Source organism: Solea solea, chromosome 19 (genome assembly GCF_958295425.1).
Source record: "Solea solea chromosome 19, fSolSol10.1, whole genome shotgun sequence".
NCBI classification, from domain to species: Eukaryota; Metazoa; Chordata; class Actinopteri; order Pleuronectiformes; family Soleidae; genus Solea; species Solea solea.
Window position 1 is genome coordinate 16,183,119 of NC_081152.1, and position 15,254 is coordinate 16,198,372.

General features: G+C 40.3%; 1 protein-coding gene across 3 annotated transcripts in view; it reads left to right on the forward strand.

The window, feature by feature from the left end:
* Positions 1-10,030, forward strand: part of ank1b (ankyrin 1, erythrocytic b) — a 67,065-nt gene extending 57,035 nt beyond the window's left edge. The window contains exons 41-44 of one of the 3 annotated variants that reach the window (XM_058616505.1): positions 5,806-6,460; positions 7,389-7,647; positions 8,004-8,078; positions 9,105-10,030. In XM_058616505.1, the coding sequence (XP_058472488.1) occupies positions 5,806-6,460; positions 7,389-7,647; positions 8,004-8,078; positions 9,105-9,167 (1,052 nt within the window). In that variant the 3' untranslated portion in view covers positions 9,168-10,030. The remainder of the gene's footprint in view (positions 1-5,805; positions 6,461-7,388; positions 7,648-8,003; positions 8,079-9,104) is intronic. The other 2 variants (XM_058616506.1, XM_058616507.1) reach the window with 2 other exon arrangements.
* The last annotated feature ends 5,224 nt before the right edge of the window (positions 10,031-15,254 follow it).

Genomic DNA, 15,254 nt, shown 5'->3' on the forward strand with positions numbered 1-15,254 from the left:
GCAGCATGCACCGAGGGCACTGTGGCATAATTCATGTTTTTTCTTTTTTTTTTTTCGGTTGCGGTTTTTTCACTTCATATTTGAGCCCTGAACATGATGGTTCTTATTCTTCTTTTACAAATATGAGAAATGAGGATATAACCCCCATTCACTCTTACTAACAGGGATTTTAGAAGGAAATCATACTTTTTAACACGTTAATCATGTTAATCAAACATGTTTAGTTTACATGTTGGGTGTATGTGTTGCTGTGTGAGGGTGTGCACACATGCACGCACGTGTACTCATGCACATATGTGTGTGTATACGTGTGTGCGTGTGTGTGTGCCTGGGATGGATACACAAAGGTAACAAAAGTACACAGATGTGCTCTGGGCCTTCATACCTTGTTTCTATTTTTTCCTCTTTCTGTCTTTCTTGCTGTCTTTCTTCCTCTTTCTTTGCCTGAGAACCAAGCACAATCTCATGCTTGACTAACGGCAGACAATAGTTGTGTTTACATTTACATAGTATCTTCAGTCCAATTTTAAACCACTCTTATAAGAAATTATGGCTACTATGTTTACATAGACGTAAAAAACAGTTATCCGTGTACGGAATAAACCATTTCGACATGTACAGAGCTGTCTAACTGTCCGCCAATAAGATTATAAAAGGCAGTTGTCACTGCTCTCTCTCAGATATGTCTCCTCTGCTTCCGGTTAACCCTTTGTGAAGTCAATCAGGAAGTAAAAAATATTTTGATAAGCTACCTGGTTGCACAAAGAACTCACTTTGAATGGAAGTTTAGGAGAAAATTATCCTTTAATCTCTCTTGATTTATAACATCAGCAAACATTTTCCTGAAGAATTAAGGGTTTCAATGTCAATTTTGTAATTTATGTCTCAATAAAGAAGTAAATACTGTAAATGATAAAGCACAGCATGTGAGTGGACACCATGTGTGATTGACAGCTGGTGTTGTCATCCATCAACATGGCGCCTGTCAAATCATGAATCTCAAAACCTTCAAAAGAGATTATTATGGGTGAAGGGTGAGAACTGGATGCCAGGGAAATGGAAGAAATGTGAATTCCATTTCTCTTTATTAGTATACAGTGTATATATTAATATATAAATGGCGAGAGAGCAAGAGGACATTAAAATCAATCAAAGCACATTTAATTTACTGCCTATTACTACGACACAGAAGTTTTTTAAAAAGCACACTAAGTGTAAGAACATAAGAAAACTGTGTCACCTCCAGCCCGACCAGTGTTTTTTCTTCTTATCAGTTGTGGAAGGATAAACAGTTAAAATAAAAGTACTTTGGTAGACATACTTTCAAGGACTGCTATTTTGTTTCTTTAAAAGACTGCATTACCCACAATGCTCTACGAGCAAGTCACAACATTGACATAACATAATTGACAAAATGAAATGTATTCTGAATTCAAATTGTCGTCTTTACCTTGAACGTTTTTACCCCATCGTTAAGTGAGTGCAGCGTCTTTGCAACCTTGAAATTCTGCCTTTTTTTTTTTCAAGACAAAATCTCTTTCTCTATCTCTCTCACTCTCTTTCGTCTCCATCTCTCCCTCCTTCTGTCAGTCTCTCTCTTTCTGAACCTATGACATGTCATATCTGCTGCCCAGCCGCCCTGCTCCTTCCTCCCTCCTCCCTTCTCTTGCTCTTCTTCCTCACAGCTCTACCTGTCCGACCTCTGACCTCATATGACCTCATGTTGACCTCTGGGCCTCCTCTTCTCTTGTCATCTTATTTACCCCGCGCTCCTCCCACGTTCAGTCGAGCGTGGACCCTCTCCTCCTCTCTCAAACCAGCTCTGTGTGTGTGTATGTGTACTAAAGTTTGCGCATGTGCATGCTGCATGCTTTGCTGTTTGTATGTGTTTGTGTGTGTGTGTGAGAGAGGATATTTTAGACTATTTTTTAAAAAAGCTAAAGAAAGCAACTGAATTTATACATGAAAGTTGAATATAATTATTCTCAGAACTAGCTAAGAAGATGTTTGTCTGTACTGTGTAATGTATGTGTGAGTGTGCACTTTCTTGTATGAAATAAAATGTGCTATTTTTGATTATGACATCGTTATGTGCATGGCATGCTTTCAATGTACGACTTTTCTTCACAGTGTAAAATGTTTTCTCTGTTCACTGGGTGTGATTAAGTCTTGTTTTACATGCTATATTAACAAAAACAACAACACAAAATATGTTCTTACTTTCCTTTCTTGTAAAATAATTGGTGTGTGTGGGTTTTTAATGCTACGTTATTACAAATAACCAGCTGCCTAGCTCATAATATTGTTCAAAGCACAATGTTGCTGTGATGTTGTGTCTTCGTTCATGGGCAAAATATGTCATTTTGAATGATTAGATTCATTAAATATTGTGGGTTTGTATTTAATGATGCTCCACATTTACAGCTATAAATTCAAACGTTTTAAGGATTTTAATAAAACCATTTTTGCCCAAGTCTGATGACAGACTCACTGATGACATTATCTGAATGTTGTTTGCCAGCAGGGATGATAATGTGACGTGTGTTTGTGTGATTATATCTGTATATTTAAGTGTCCCCTGTGAGACAAAAAGTGTGTGTCAACATCTGTATGTAAATATGAGTGAAGTATTGTCTGTGTGTGTATGTAAGTGTGTGTACAGTGAAGTGAGTAGCGTGCTGTGCAGTGTGTCTGTCCGTGGTTGGTGTGTATTTTTGACAAACTGTGGAGTGTATTTGTGTCTCACTACATCCTGTGCGTTTCACACACTTGTGTGAATGTGTGTTTTGTGTGTGTTTGTGTTTAAATGGCGGGAGTGAAGGGAAAGGTTCACCCAGATTCATCCTAACTCTCATTCTAATCTCGACTCATTACTTCAACCCTGTTCACCTCATTCTGATGCCACCTCCCATCATCCTGGCCCTGTACCATCCCAGAAACACACACACACACACATGCCGACCCACACTATCGCCCATAAACTCTGAGCCACATTTAACAACACAATAAAGACTCATTAATGCTTGATATTGTTGTCTTAAGCTGCAATAAATATTAATAACTATTAAAATATGTAGAAATAGAAGTTGTCAGAATAGTTGAGGAATATTTTGGTAATATTCCTCAACTGAGGAATATTTTGGTAATTTTGGTAACTCAAACACAATATTTATATTAAATCACAATCACATTTTGGATATTTATAGGTAATTTATTAAAAATACACACATTAGTTTGTGTGTTCAGAATATGAATTGTAGTATTTCAAATTTTAGGTTGAAAATTGACAGTATCATGTTACTTTATTATTTTGTTTCTCTACAGTATTTTTTTGTCACATTAAAAGATAGATATATCTCCAGAGGTTAAAAACTAATATTGTATTAAGGGTTTTGTGAAATATTCAATTTTTTACATTGTCTACCGTCATATAATTTAGATTAATCCAGAAAATACTGTAAATTAAATGACTGAAGTTACATTTGAAGTCTTAACTCACAATGAACCTTGGATTCTTCCTCCAAAACTGAAAACTGCACCCCTTATGTCTGCATGTTTTAAGGTGAAATATATGTTTACTCTTCAATATCACTGAACTTAATTAACCTGATAGCAGTTTATTTTACAGTATTCAGAAAAATGTCTAAATAAAAAATCTTCCACATTTTCCTAAATCTTTCACAAATATCAGCTATGAAAATCTTTACATCACTTTGTTTACTTTGTTAATTTAACATACATATTTTAACTTAAATTGGAAATAAAACTATGAATGACCTCAACTCTTCATGGGAATAATATAACGCTCAATTGTCCTTATACTGTGTGTTTGTTTATTGTCTTGGTAACACAAACAACTAACTATCTTCAATAACTAAACTATCTTCTTAGATATATGTTATTTTTAATTAACCAATACATATTATATCCCTTATCGTTTAAGTTCATTCACGTATAAATCAAGATCTAGTCCTTGTTAATATTAAGTAATACATAGGCCTACTTCAGCTTTTATATTGATTATGATTTGTTTTAAATCATACCATCATATTTCAGTCAAGACTATAAAAGGGGACCAGACACAAATCAAATAAACATGACACTTTGTTTAATGTGTCTGCGTTTCTGTATGAGTGTGAGCGAGCACATGCAGTGATCGCAGAGAGCGGATGCTTGGTATGCAGACAAATGAAAGAATGACTGATGTGCAGCTGCAGGAAAGTGTGTGAGAGCAACAGTAACTTTTAGCATTTTCCTCCACAGAATCTGTGACATGCCACCGACTCCCACCCAGGGAGTTCTGCCACGGGTTGGAACGATAATAGAGGTGTTTGTGTAAAAGCTTTGATCTTTGTATCACAGCAGCTACATTTCTTGTTCAAAACAAGATAGCCTGAATACTTAATAAACTCAATTTGTGATCATAACACAAATCTTTGGAAATCTATATCGTGCCAACCCCATCAGCACATACAATTCCTACTGACTCACCTGTTTCCTTCTCTTATCAAGAGAAACCATTATGCAGTATACAGTATATGCTCTGTATATGCACTTACTTTATGGAGGCAAAGTCTGCATCGTTCACCTCACAGTGGATGAAAAACCACAACCCTTTTCCCCACACCTCACTCTTACTGCTGTGTCCCAATGTCAGTAGTATAATCAAACCCAAAAACAGATGGAAATCAGTCAATGTTTTGACAAAAAGCTGAGTGTTATTCTATTCTACCCTTTAAAGCAACACTAATGGTTTTCCTACTAAGACGACTTCATCATTTTGATTTTGTGAGTTGCTCAAACTGCTTTAATCATACCCGGCAAGGTCAAGAGTTAATTAAAGAAATTAAATAAATAGTCTTTTGTGTGGAGAAACCAGTCAGAAAAAAACATAATTTTCCTGTGTTTGTGTAGATCCTCACTCATCGAGGTTGTAATTTTTGAGAATCATTCAATCAGAATCAACAATTCCCATGATCCCACGCTGCCTCCTGACACTACTGTAGGTTGTTTTGATTGACAGGAATAACATACTCGACTGTGTTGTTTTCAACTTTTCAGGGCAAGGTGTGCGGTCAAAAGTACCACTTGGCACAAACAAGACGTGAGCTTTGCAATCCGAAACCTTTGCTTTTTATAGTTTTTCAACCTCCTGCTCCTCTACCAAAACAAAAGCAAAGGCAAAGAGTTTGTCATCTGCTCGAATCCATCGCCTTTCATATTTCAAAATTAGTTTGCCCAGTTGTGCACGCAGACCACCAACATGAGCTTCTCCCCGCTTTTTCCAAAGTGTTTTTCCCGTTAATTTCCCTGGTGTGGGATTTAATAAAGTCGCAGCACAGGATAATCTGTCGCAGCACATCTCTACGTGATCTGCCCCTTAGAAAGCAATCACAACAAAAACAGGAAACTAAAAATACCAAGAGTAAGGCATCCTTCTCACTGTCAATGGCACCCCCAACATGGCGGTGACGTCAACGCATTCTCCAGCAGTCTGTGTGGCAGCTTCTTATATAGATCTCTGTAGAAACCTGAGACTCTGAACCTTTGTCCCTGAAGAGGGTGCTGCTGTTTAGCAAAATTACATAGTGTTGCTTTAAAGTGGAAATATATATATTGACATGCATTAATTGAGGGTCTTGGAATAAGAATATAGCAATATATTAGTATATTGGGACAGAGCTGAGACCCACTGTTTCCCTGACAACCTGGAGAAACAGTTGACCCACCACCTCCCCGTGCTCTCCCTGGCTGTGCCTGCGTGGTGTTAGTCTTTCTTTTGTCTCGCCCCTGTCATCCCTCCAGGTTACGGGCTGGTGCAGGAGGAGCTTCTGTCCCCGGCCTCCATGCAGTACAGCTTGCCCTCTCCTCTGGGCGCGGAGCCGTACTGGCAGGAAGTGTCCAGCCTCGAGTGTGCGCCCATTGCCACCACAGAGGAAGACACGTTAATGGAGATGTCAGATGTTCAGGTGTGGCCAGCAGGGGTCAGTCCCTCGCTGGTTACAGTGGAGGACTCGTCACTAGATGGCAGCAGTCGGGCCGACGACTCGGAGGGCGCCACGCTCTCCCTCCCCTACAGCTTGGGTCGCCCGAGCAGCGGAGCCAGCGGGGCCAGCGGCTCCATCATGGAGCTGGAGGAGGAAGAGGAGGATGAGGAGGAGGAAGGAGAGGTTGAGGATGAGGAGGCGCCACAGGAGCTGGTGTGTGCACTGGCAGAAAGGGACAGGGTGAGGGCAAGTGGCGCTGTCCCAAAGGTCAACCTGAATGGCCAGCTGGGAGGTCAGAGGTTGGATGGGAGGAGAGGGGACGCCTTTGCGGCAGGAGGAGGAGGAGCAAAAGGAGGAGGTGAAAGGCTGGGTTCAGTGGAAGGGATTTCTGTTGTTGCAGGCCAGCAGGTGTATGCCCAGCGGTGTGAGGTGTCAGGGCTGAGTCGGGCCACAGAACACAACGGAGACAACCGGTATGTCAACTTTAAAGCGATAGTTGAAGTTTATTGAAGTGTTATTGTCCGAGGTACTGACTCATAATCGGTGTTGCCGAGCTGTGCGAACAGGCCTGCTCTCACTGACGACATGGCTGCCAGCAGAGTGATCTAGGAACTTCTAGGATAGTTAAGATTAGAATAAGCCTGTTATATGTACTTAGACAAGGGCTTTATTTTCGACAACAACCCAAACAGAAAAAAACTGCCAGAGTGTGTTCCATATTTTATAGTGGAGGCTTACAATGACATCCTTTCTGGTAAATGAAGGCCACTGTAGTTCCCTAAAGCACTGAGCAGAGGAGTCATCCATTTGTTACGGTCTGCCGTCTCATAATTCTTACCCACTGGACCTTATAGTATATTTTAGCTAACCACCTTTTGCTGTTCAACAGCCTTTTGTGACTGGAAACTGAAGGTTTTAAACACTCACCGAAGTCCATAGAGGAAAAACTGTATTTTTAGCTCTTGAAGACACAGGAGTTGCTGATCGGCTGCTCGTTTACTAAGTTTGTGTCACTTATGTAAAACCAAACAAAGTATTTCAAACACCAAAGTAAAAGAATAACTTGTCTGATCTCACTAATGCAGGCAGCAGTACAGCAACAACTCCTGTGTGCCCTGATGAAAAATCACTGACCAGATACCGTTGATTTTAGTGGTGGAAATCAGTGTTTCCTTGTGTCTTCAATGGCAGACATGTTTTCACTGAGACCGAGCATGTCTTACGCTTGTTCTAGGTGCAAGTGACCAGCAGGAGTTGCACACAGTTAAGGCAGCATTGACTATGTATCAATATCAAACCAAACTGTAGTCAAATGGCCACCAACATAACTTATATGTCATGTGTTAATCCTTGTTCTTCCTCCTTCCACTCCTTTTCCGTTATCGCTATTTTTCTTCACAGGGTGGTGGGAAGTGGAGCATTTCAACCCTATCTACCTGACAAGGACTCCCTGCAGAGCTGGGTCGGCTCTGTGTCACCAGGACGTGACGCCGGCGGGCAGGGCCTGCGCGTGGCTCAGGAGGCGCTACTGACTCCGGTGTGTGACACGGGTTACTTTCATGTGCTGCATGGACACACACAGCCCTTTGGCAGGGGGCTGGGCTTCTCTCACCAGGAGGCGGGCCAACATACTTGGGAGCAGAGGCAGAGGCTGGTCCAGGTCAGGTTGCTACGCCAACCACCCGCCGCTTCCTGTGCCTGAAGGAGGAACATTTTTTGTCCATCCCGTTTTTTACCCTTTTTTGAATGATCAGATGAGAAGACATTCAGTTTGTTTTGTTTTTACTCATTTACAAACATTTTAGCCTCACTTAACAACCGTCATCAAAATTGATTATTTTGATGGAGTCACAGAATCAGACCAGAATAATGTGTTGCATGGTGCAACACATGGAGAATTTCTGCGATGACGGATAATTTCTGCTTTTGTTTTACATCCTGATTACAAACAACTTTGATGCCAATACCAGTTTTAAGGTTTTATATTTATATTCAAATTATGTTTCTTCTTTACAGAGAGGGGAGAAGGAGGACTATGCTGCTGCTGAGACACCGTTTGCTGATGAACATGGAACCACGCTCGCTAGAAGGGTACATTTGTAGTGTTACATTTACATGCCATAGTTTCACACACAAACACTGTAAACTCATTATGAATCAGTCACTTAGCCCAGTGCAAGAGAGTTTCAAATTAACCACCATCCTGAGGGGAAGTAAGTGAGAATTCAAGCTTCTCCTGTCAGCTCTCATAGTCTCTCGATAAAATCTAAAGCCTGGTTTATACATTGATGACTGTTGCTCAATGAAACCTGAGAACTTAAAAGTAGATGTGAAGAAATGTTTGATTTACTGTAGACAAAGGTGGACAATCCATGGAATGGAATAATCATGAGCACAACATAGAGTGTTTTGGTCCAACATTTGAAGACGAACATCACATGACATGAGAGAAAATCGGTACATGATAGGAGAGGAAATGTTCTGCCCATTTTTCTTAAGTCAAGTGATGGGGCATAAATCAAGTTTGAGTGAATTCATGTGAGAACGTGACAGGAAAAGCGCCAGATAATTCACAGTGAGCGGAGGCTCAAACCAGACTCCACCTGTACATGGATGTTCCAGATGTTCTCCCGCTTTCTCTAATGTCTTTGACCCAGAAAATCCTCCACTACGTTCATCATGGGTGAACTGCAAACCCCACAAAATGTTTCGGCCTAAATCTTCCTTACATTTTCTGCAGTTTATGTCTGAAAACAATCTTGAAACCATGAATTAGACATTATTTCTAAACACTGATCCTGAAAATGTATAATGAAAAACTGTGGTGTGTAACTTTTGAATAAAACCAAATATCTGTCAGGCCTATCAGCTCCACACTCTCTCTGGTTTTCTCAGTATAGTGAGTTTCTCAGATTCCTGCACACAGGAAGTGATTCATTCATGCAATCTGTAATTTCGCTGATCAAAAAACCCTGTCGTGTAGCGCTGCAGGTGTATACACACAAACACTCCCTCAGTCAGGTCGGATAGATTGCTTTACTAACCAAACAGAGGCAGAATAATGATCATCAACATCAACAAAACCACAGCTTTAACAATGTTTGTTTTGTTTTCCAGGACAGGAAAGCCACTGCCAAAACATCCTCATCAAAAACACAACCAGACCGCAGACGAAAATGAGCAACAGAGAGGAGAGAAAGACTCCGACAGAGACTAAAAAAAGTGCAAACTACAAAAACAACAAACACAAGAATCATCCTCAACCTGTGACCGTACAGAATCACAAAAGAAAAAAAGGAGGGGGAGGAAAAAAGAGGAGTTCAACGTGTAGTTTTATAAGATTTGTAAAGAAAAATGTCGACTAGACTAAGGCATGATTTTTTTCTACAAAAAAAACAAAACAAAACATAAATGTCAGTAAAAATAACCAAGAAGAAAAAAAAAAGCAACAAAAAGTGCTTCCTGTGAACTGTAATCGCATGATGACTGCTGGTGCATGCCCTTTGACTCTTTCAACTGTCATTATCTACAAACTGAAGGGGTACAAGGTTCGGTGACTGACTCACGTGTGGCTCATGGGCCGTTTTCAGGACCTAATTCCCGTCCAAGTGGAGTGGATTGTGTCAGCGAGTTGAGTCCCGTAAACACAACAGCCAAAAAAAAAAAAGAGTCCCTCAACGGATGGATCTGTATACAGTTACGCCTCTGCTGAGCCTTCCAAACGCTTCTCTCACTGGACCCTTTCCCCTGTTACTCTCTGTGTGATATATGCACTCTATGCTATGTGTCAGATTGTGTATGTGTGCGTATGTGTGCGTGTTTTCTTCTCTAACCGCATGTGTTTCTTGCTTCTGATGTGGCGCTGAGCCCCGCCCCCCATGATTGGCTTATTTGGCCCTGTGATGTCACGGCGCAATCAGCGCCGGAGTGAGAAAAGCCGCTGTGCTTCCTCCACTCGTGAGTGTTCTCGTCTGTGTGTCCTTTTTGGTTCTCTTTTGTCGAAACAACGCTCGCTTTCTTGGTAAATCCTTTTTCTTTCTTCAGGGCACGCGTCCGCCTCACTTTTTCGGCTTTGTTTGCCGTGGACACATGGTTTTCAGACACGTGGAATGTTTTCGTCAGAAAGCAGCCGATGATGCTTGATTGTACTGTGCAGCAGCTCTGTCACACAAAGATCAAGTTTTTCCTCCCTTGTGACGTTTTCTGCCTTCATCTGCCGGTTCCTCCCAGTAGCGCACGCCATTTTGATGCACATCCTTTATCAGTAGCCTCAATCAATATGCAGTAAAATCACAGGGCATCTCCATCTGCATCTGTCATGTATGAAAACTTTGTGAGCTCCCTACTTTTTCTCCGCAACGGGTGTAGCACCTTTGCCGCGTCCAATTTGTTTTGGTTCCTTCATTTGAAACTTTAAAGTGAACGAAGTGGAGAAGGATCTAATTTGAAGGATTTCTGGCAACATCATGCGGCATGCATGAGTGTGATTGTGAATGGATTAGGTAGCACTGTGAACGTCTTACTAACACTGACCCCAGACTCGTGAACTGTGAAGACACACTCACACACACAACAGAGAAAAAAAAAAGCATGTAGACAAACAAAAGCACACCCACAAACACATGAATATTATGTAATTATATGTCATTGCCTGGTCAGATGGCTCAGATAGTTTTTTTGGAGTATGTCACAGCAATAATACCAAACGAAGAGTACACAGTAGAGTGGAAGCTGAGTAGTTTGTGTTCATCTACAGTATAAAAAAGGCTTTGTTGCTGAAAACAATGGGTTAAAAGCTGAAGCTGAAGCGGTATGGGAAGGAATTTAAACATATAACGTAGCAAATTATAAACCAGGACGTGTCAATGTACATATGTTACCCTGCTGCTGCTGCTGCTCAGAGGTGAAAACCAACACACTCTCGTTTTATTTTTTTCTGTGTACTTTTAAGTTTTAGTCGACGTTAACCGCCAGATCTTTTCCTCTCTGTATGCAGAAAACTGAAGGCAGCACCACAGCATGTGAAGGAGGTCACATCATCGTAGCACACACACACTTCCTGCAAAACAAAAACGAAACATGTATCCCATAAGTACTGTAAATGCTACTGTAGCCTGAATGAGTGAGACACCGAAACTGATGAATGAATGAATGAACACCAACACATGATATGAATGCACACAATGTTTTTCATCAGATACAGTATATCGCACGTTTTACTCACATATCACACATTTTCCACTGTTATTCCACTCAGGTTTTCAGTTCTGCTCGGCCAGAATCAAAATGTTTTTAAGTTTCCTCTCGGGGGAGGGGGGAAGAGCGCGAGACACAAAAAAATGAATCAAGCTGGGGGGGCTTTTTGGGGAGGGGGAGGTGGGGGTGTTTGTTGGTTCATGTATGACGAGTTTGTGTGCACGTGTGTCTGTGAGAGTGGGAGTTATTGGATTCAAATACCAAAAAAAGGTCATTAAACACGTTGTGTTCAGCTCCTTGGGGCAGCAAAGGGACACTTGTTTTTAACAGTAATGAACAAAACCAAAAAGGTATTAGTGAAGCATTCCAGGGTTCCCACAGGTCCTGGAAAGTTTGTTCATTTAAAAACAAAACTTTTTGAAAATCGCCATTAATAGACATGGGTCATTGAAAGTGCTTGAAAGAAGTTAAGTTGACGTGAGACCATGCAGAGAAATGAGCGAGTAAACGTGAAATGAAAATTCCAAGATCTCGTGTCTCACCAAAGAAAATTAAAAAAGACTGACTTTCACCAAGATCCCAAGGACAATCTATTTGTCCAGATGCAGAGCGTGCTGCAAATCAATAAAAGCGGCCCTCCCATCTTAACCTGTGTTAGCACATTTGGTCCTGGAAAGTCCTTGAAAAGTCCTTGAAGTTAACGTCAACCAAGGTGTGGGAACCCTGTCGTTCACTCCAACTACAAACAAGCACACCTAGTAGTTGTAACACGTAGAGATAGTGTCCCTGCTAGACAAAACGGCAGCCCCGACAGTGTTTTTATTTCAGTAATTATTCAATTTAAACACTTTATCTCATAAAGTCCATACTGGTTATTCAGTACAGTCACTTAAGTGACACATTCTCCTTTATTCGTTATCTTGTTCTGGTGTGAGCACAAGAAAGAAGCTGAATTTCGGCATTTTAAAGAAAAGAACATATGACTAGAGCTTTGAATTTAAAGGTCCAGTGTGTCGGAATTAGTGACATCTAATGGTGAGACTGTTGGAGAACTACGGTGGCCTTCGCATACCAGAAAGGACGTCTTTCACAGCTCTCTGACATTTTGTCCTTGGCTGTTTTACGCATTGTGAGCTGTTCTTTGTTTATGTTTTTTAAAAAAGCATCCGTACATGCTCCTGTAGAAACATAGAACAAAATGGCGGCGTCTGTAAAGCAATACCCTAGTCTGTTGGGCGTAACTGTTTTTGCTTAATTTATTCTCTTGCTAATTCTCTATATTCTCCTTATTTTAGTCATTCTTATTTCATAGATTTTGTATTATATAGCTTACATTTTAAAGCAGTTGAACACATATTCAAACATACTTATGTGTCATATATTGTCTTTCTGCCCATCTTAAATGTTACACACTGGACCTTTAAGACCTACTTAAGAATTAACCCTATTTTTGTATTTAAATTTCTTTGAAGCCGCCCTTCTAAATTGATGTCTCTGTGTGAGACGGTGTTATTGAATCAGGCGGTCAAAGACCCTGGTGACGGTCTTTAGTCTTCCCAAGGAAAACTTCCAATCAGCCTTCAGATTTAAAAATGTTTCCCGACATCAAACTGGAGGCCGTTCTAAATTTTAAATAGACATGTCTTAACGCCATCTCATTTGTCATTACCACCAAATCCATCAAAATGTAAGTATAACTTACAGATTTTTCAAGCATTATCCTCATGTTTACTGCTTTAAAAAAAACTAGATTATTTACAGATTTGCAAACCAGGAGTCATTTACATTGGTTTTATGTCCGGATATAATTTGAACGTGCATTGTCCGTGATCCTCTATGTTGCACTATATGAAAAATCACTATTTTTATGTTTCATGGATATCATGTAAGCGTGAGTGTGTGTGTGTGTGTGTGAGTGAGTGAGTGAGTGAGATCATGCTTGGTTTTACACTTACTTCGGATCCGGGGGGAGGGGTAAGAAAAGCAAAGATTTTTACCCGGCGTGTGACTCGAGAGGACATGTAACCCTGCAACGATGTATTTTAAAAACGAGTATTGTACAATTTTAAGTGTATCGAAAGAATAGGGATCACCTATACTCCTTTTAGTATGGATACATGGCAATGTAAACGCAATATCATATACTCTATCCTAAGGAATGCAACCGCGCACATGCACACGTAAAAAAAAGAGAAAAGATGTTTTTATGAAAAATATATGTATAAATATATGACAAAATATATTTAATTAGAATGCTATGCACCCTCATAGAGTTGTTGTGGATGTTCTTTAAGCATTATGTAGACTAGGCCGACGCCCATCTCATGGGGAATGTAGAGGCTTCGTAGCTATGACCACTTGTTTGCTTTTCTTTTGTATCGTCCCTGGTCGAGAGGAGAGTTAAACCGTGAACATGTATACAAGCCTTTCAATCAGAGTCGTTCTGACATGAAGATATGTATAGATCATCTTACCCTGTTACACCAGCTCAAACCATTTACAAGGATTAATAAACAAAGATGTGACAAACGAGCAAACGTCGTGCCTTGTTTTGTGTGTGAAGAGACAAAATTTGTGCTGCCTTTGTTTATTTTTACTCTTCATTTTACAGGTTTTGTGCAGTTTCGCGAAAAAAGGTACAGTGTGTTTGCAACATTTATTGGTGAAGTTACATGTTGCTGTTGAATATCCCTCACTTGTGTTGGAGAAAACTCAAATGATGTTAAATATGTCCACTGTGGGCTATTGCAAGAACATGGTGGTCAATTCTTCGGTAATGAAAAAATTCTGGCCAAATTGTACACATTTGACCTTTTAAATATCTAAATAGTGATTATCTTAAGTTATTTGATTTGATTTTGTAGTTAAAGATTGCTCATTTAGTGCACATTTGTTCTGTGGAAATGCATGTTTGTTATTTATTATCTAGGGGCCACTTTTGGGTCATTTTACTGCCCTACTGAGGTTATTTACACACACACACATTTGTTGTAAATAACACATCTATATTTAATGGAATTCATAGTTTTATATTTGTATCAATAAAAGTTAAGCACAGGTGGTGGGAGCAGGGGGCCCAAATCAAGTTCTGCTTAAGGCTTGGACCAGCCCTGATAAACACTCATTCTGGTGTAATGACAAACAACTGTTCATATGGTGAGTGTTCACTTGTGTATTTATTTATTTATGTCAGTCAGTCAGTCATCATCTACCGCTTTATCCTCTGCCAGAGGGTCGCGGGGGGTGCTGTGCCAATCTCAGCTACATCGGGCGATAGGCGGGGTACACCCTGGACAGTTCGCCAGTCCATCGCAGGGCCACACACAGATAGAGACAAACAACCATTCACTCTCACACTCACTCCTATGGTCAATTTAGAGTGTCCAATTTACCTAATCCCCACATTGCATGTTTTTGGACTGTGGGAGGAAGCCGGAGAACCCGGAGAGAACCCACGCACACACGGGGAGAACATGCAAACTCCATGCAGAAAGGCCCTTGTTCCAACCGGGGCTCAAACCCGGGTCTTCTCGCTGCAAGGCGAGAGTGCTAACCACTACATCACCGTGTGGCCCTATTTATTTATGTATTTATTAAAAAAAATGTAGGTCATTTTATCTTAAACTTTTTACAAAATAATGTTTTACTCACTATTTTTTGGATATTTATAGATTCTTTTCATATCATAAATGTCTTTCATTTTGAACTATATGCTGTTCCGTATCAAAACAAACACTTTTATTTATAAATTATGCAAAATAGTGTCACAACTGTCGTTTGTTGCTATATCATAATCCCCCACAAAGCTGGATTTTTGGCCCCTTCTTACCCAGATTTGTAGTTCAGGTGGCCCCCAGATTATCTGAGTTTGAGTCCCCTGCACTAGACTTTTTTTTTAACTATGAGTTGAATTAGTTAAAACGTGATCAATTAAAGCCTTGAAACATACTTTTTTTCAAGTTTAAATGTGAAAAAGTATATATTAGCACTACATATGTTATTTGAGCTAGTGGTTCCATGTATCTGTAAAAAGAACTACAACTTCCAGCGTGTGTGACGCCCCCCTCTCTC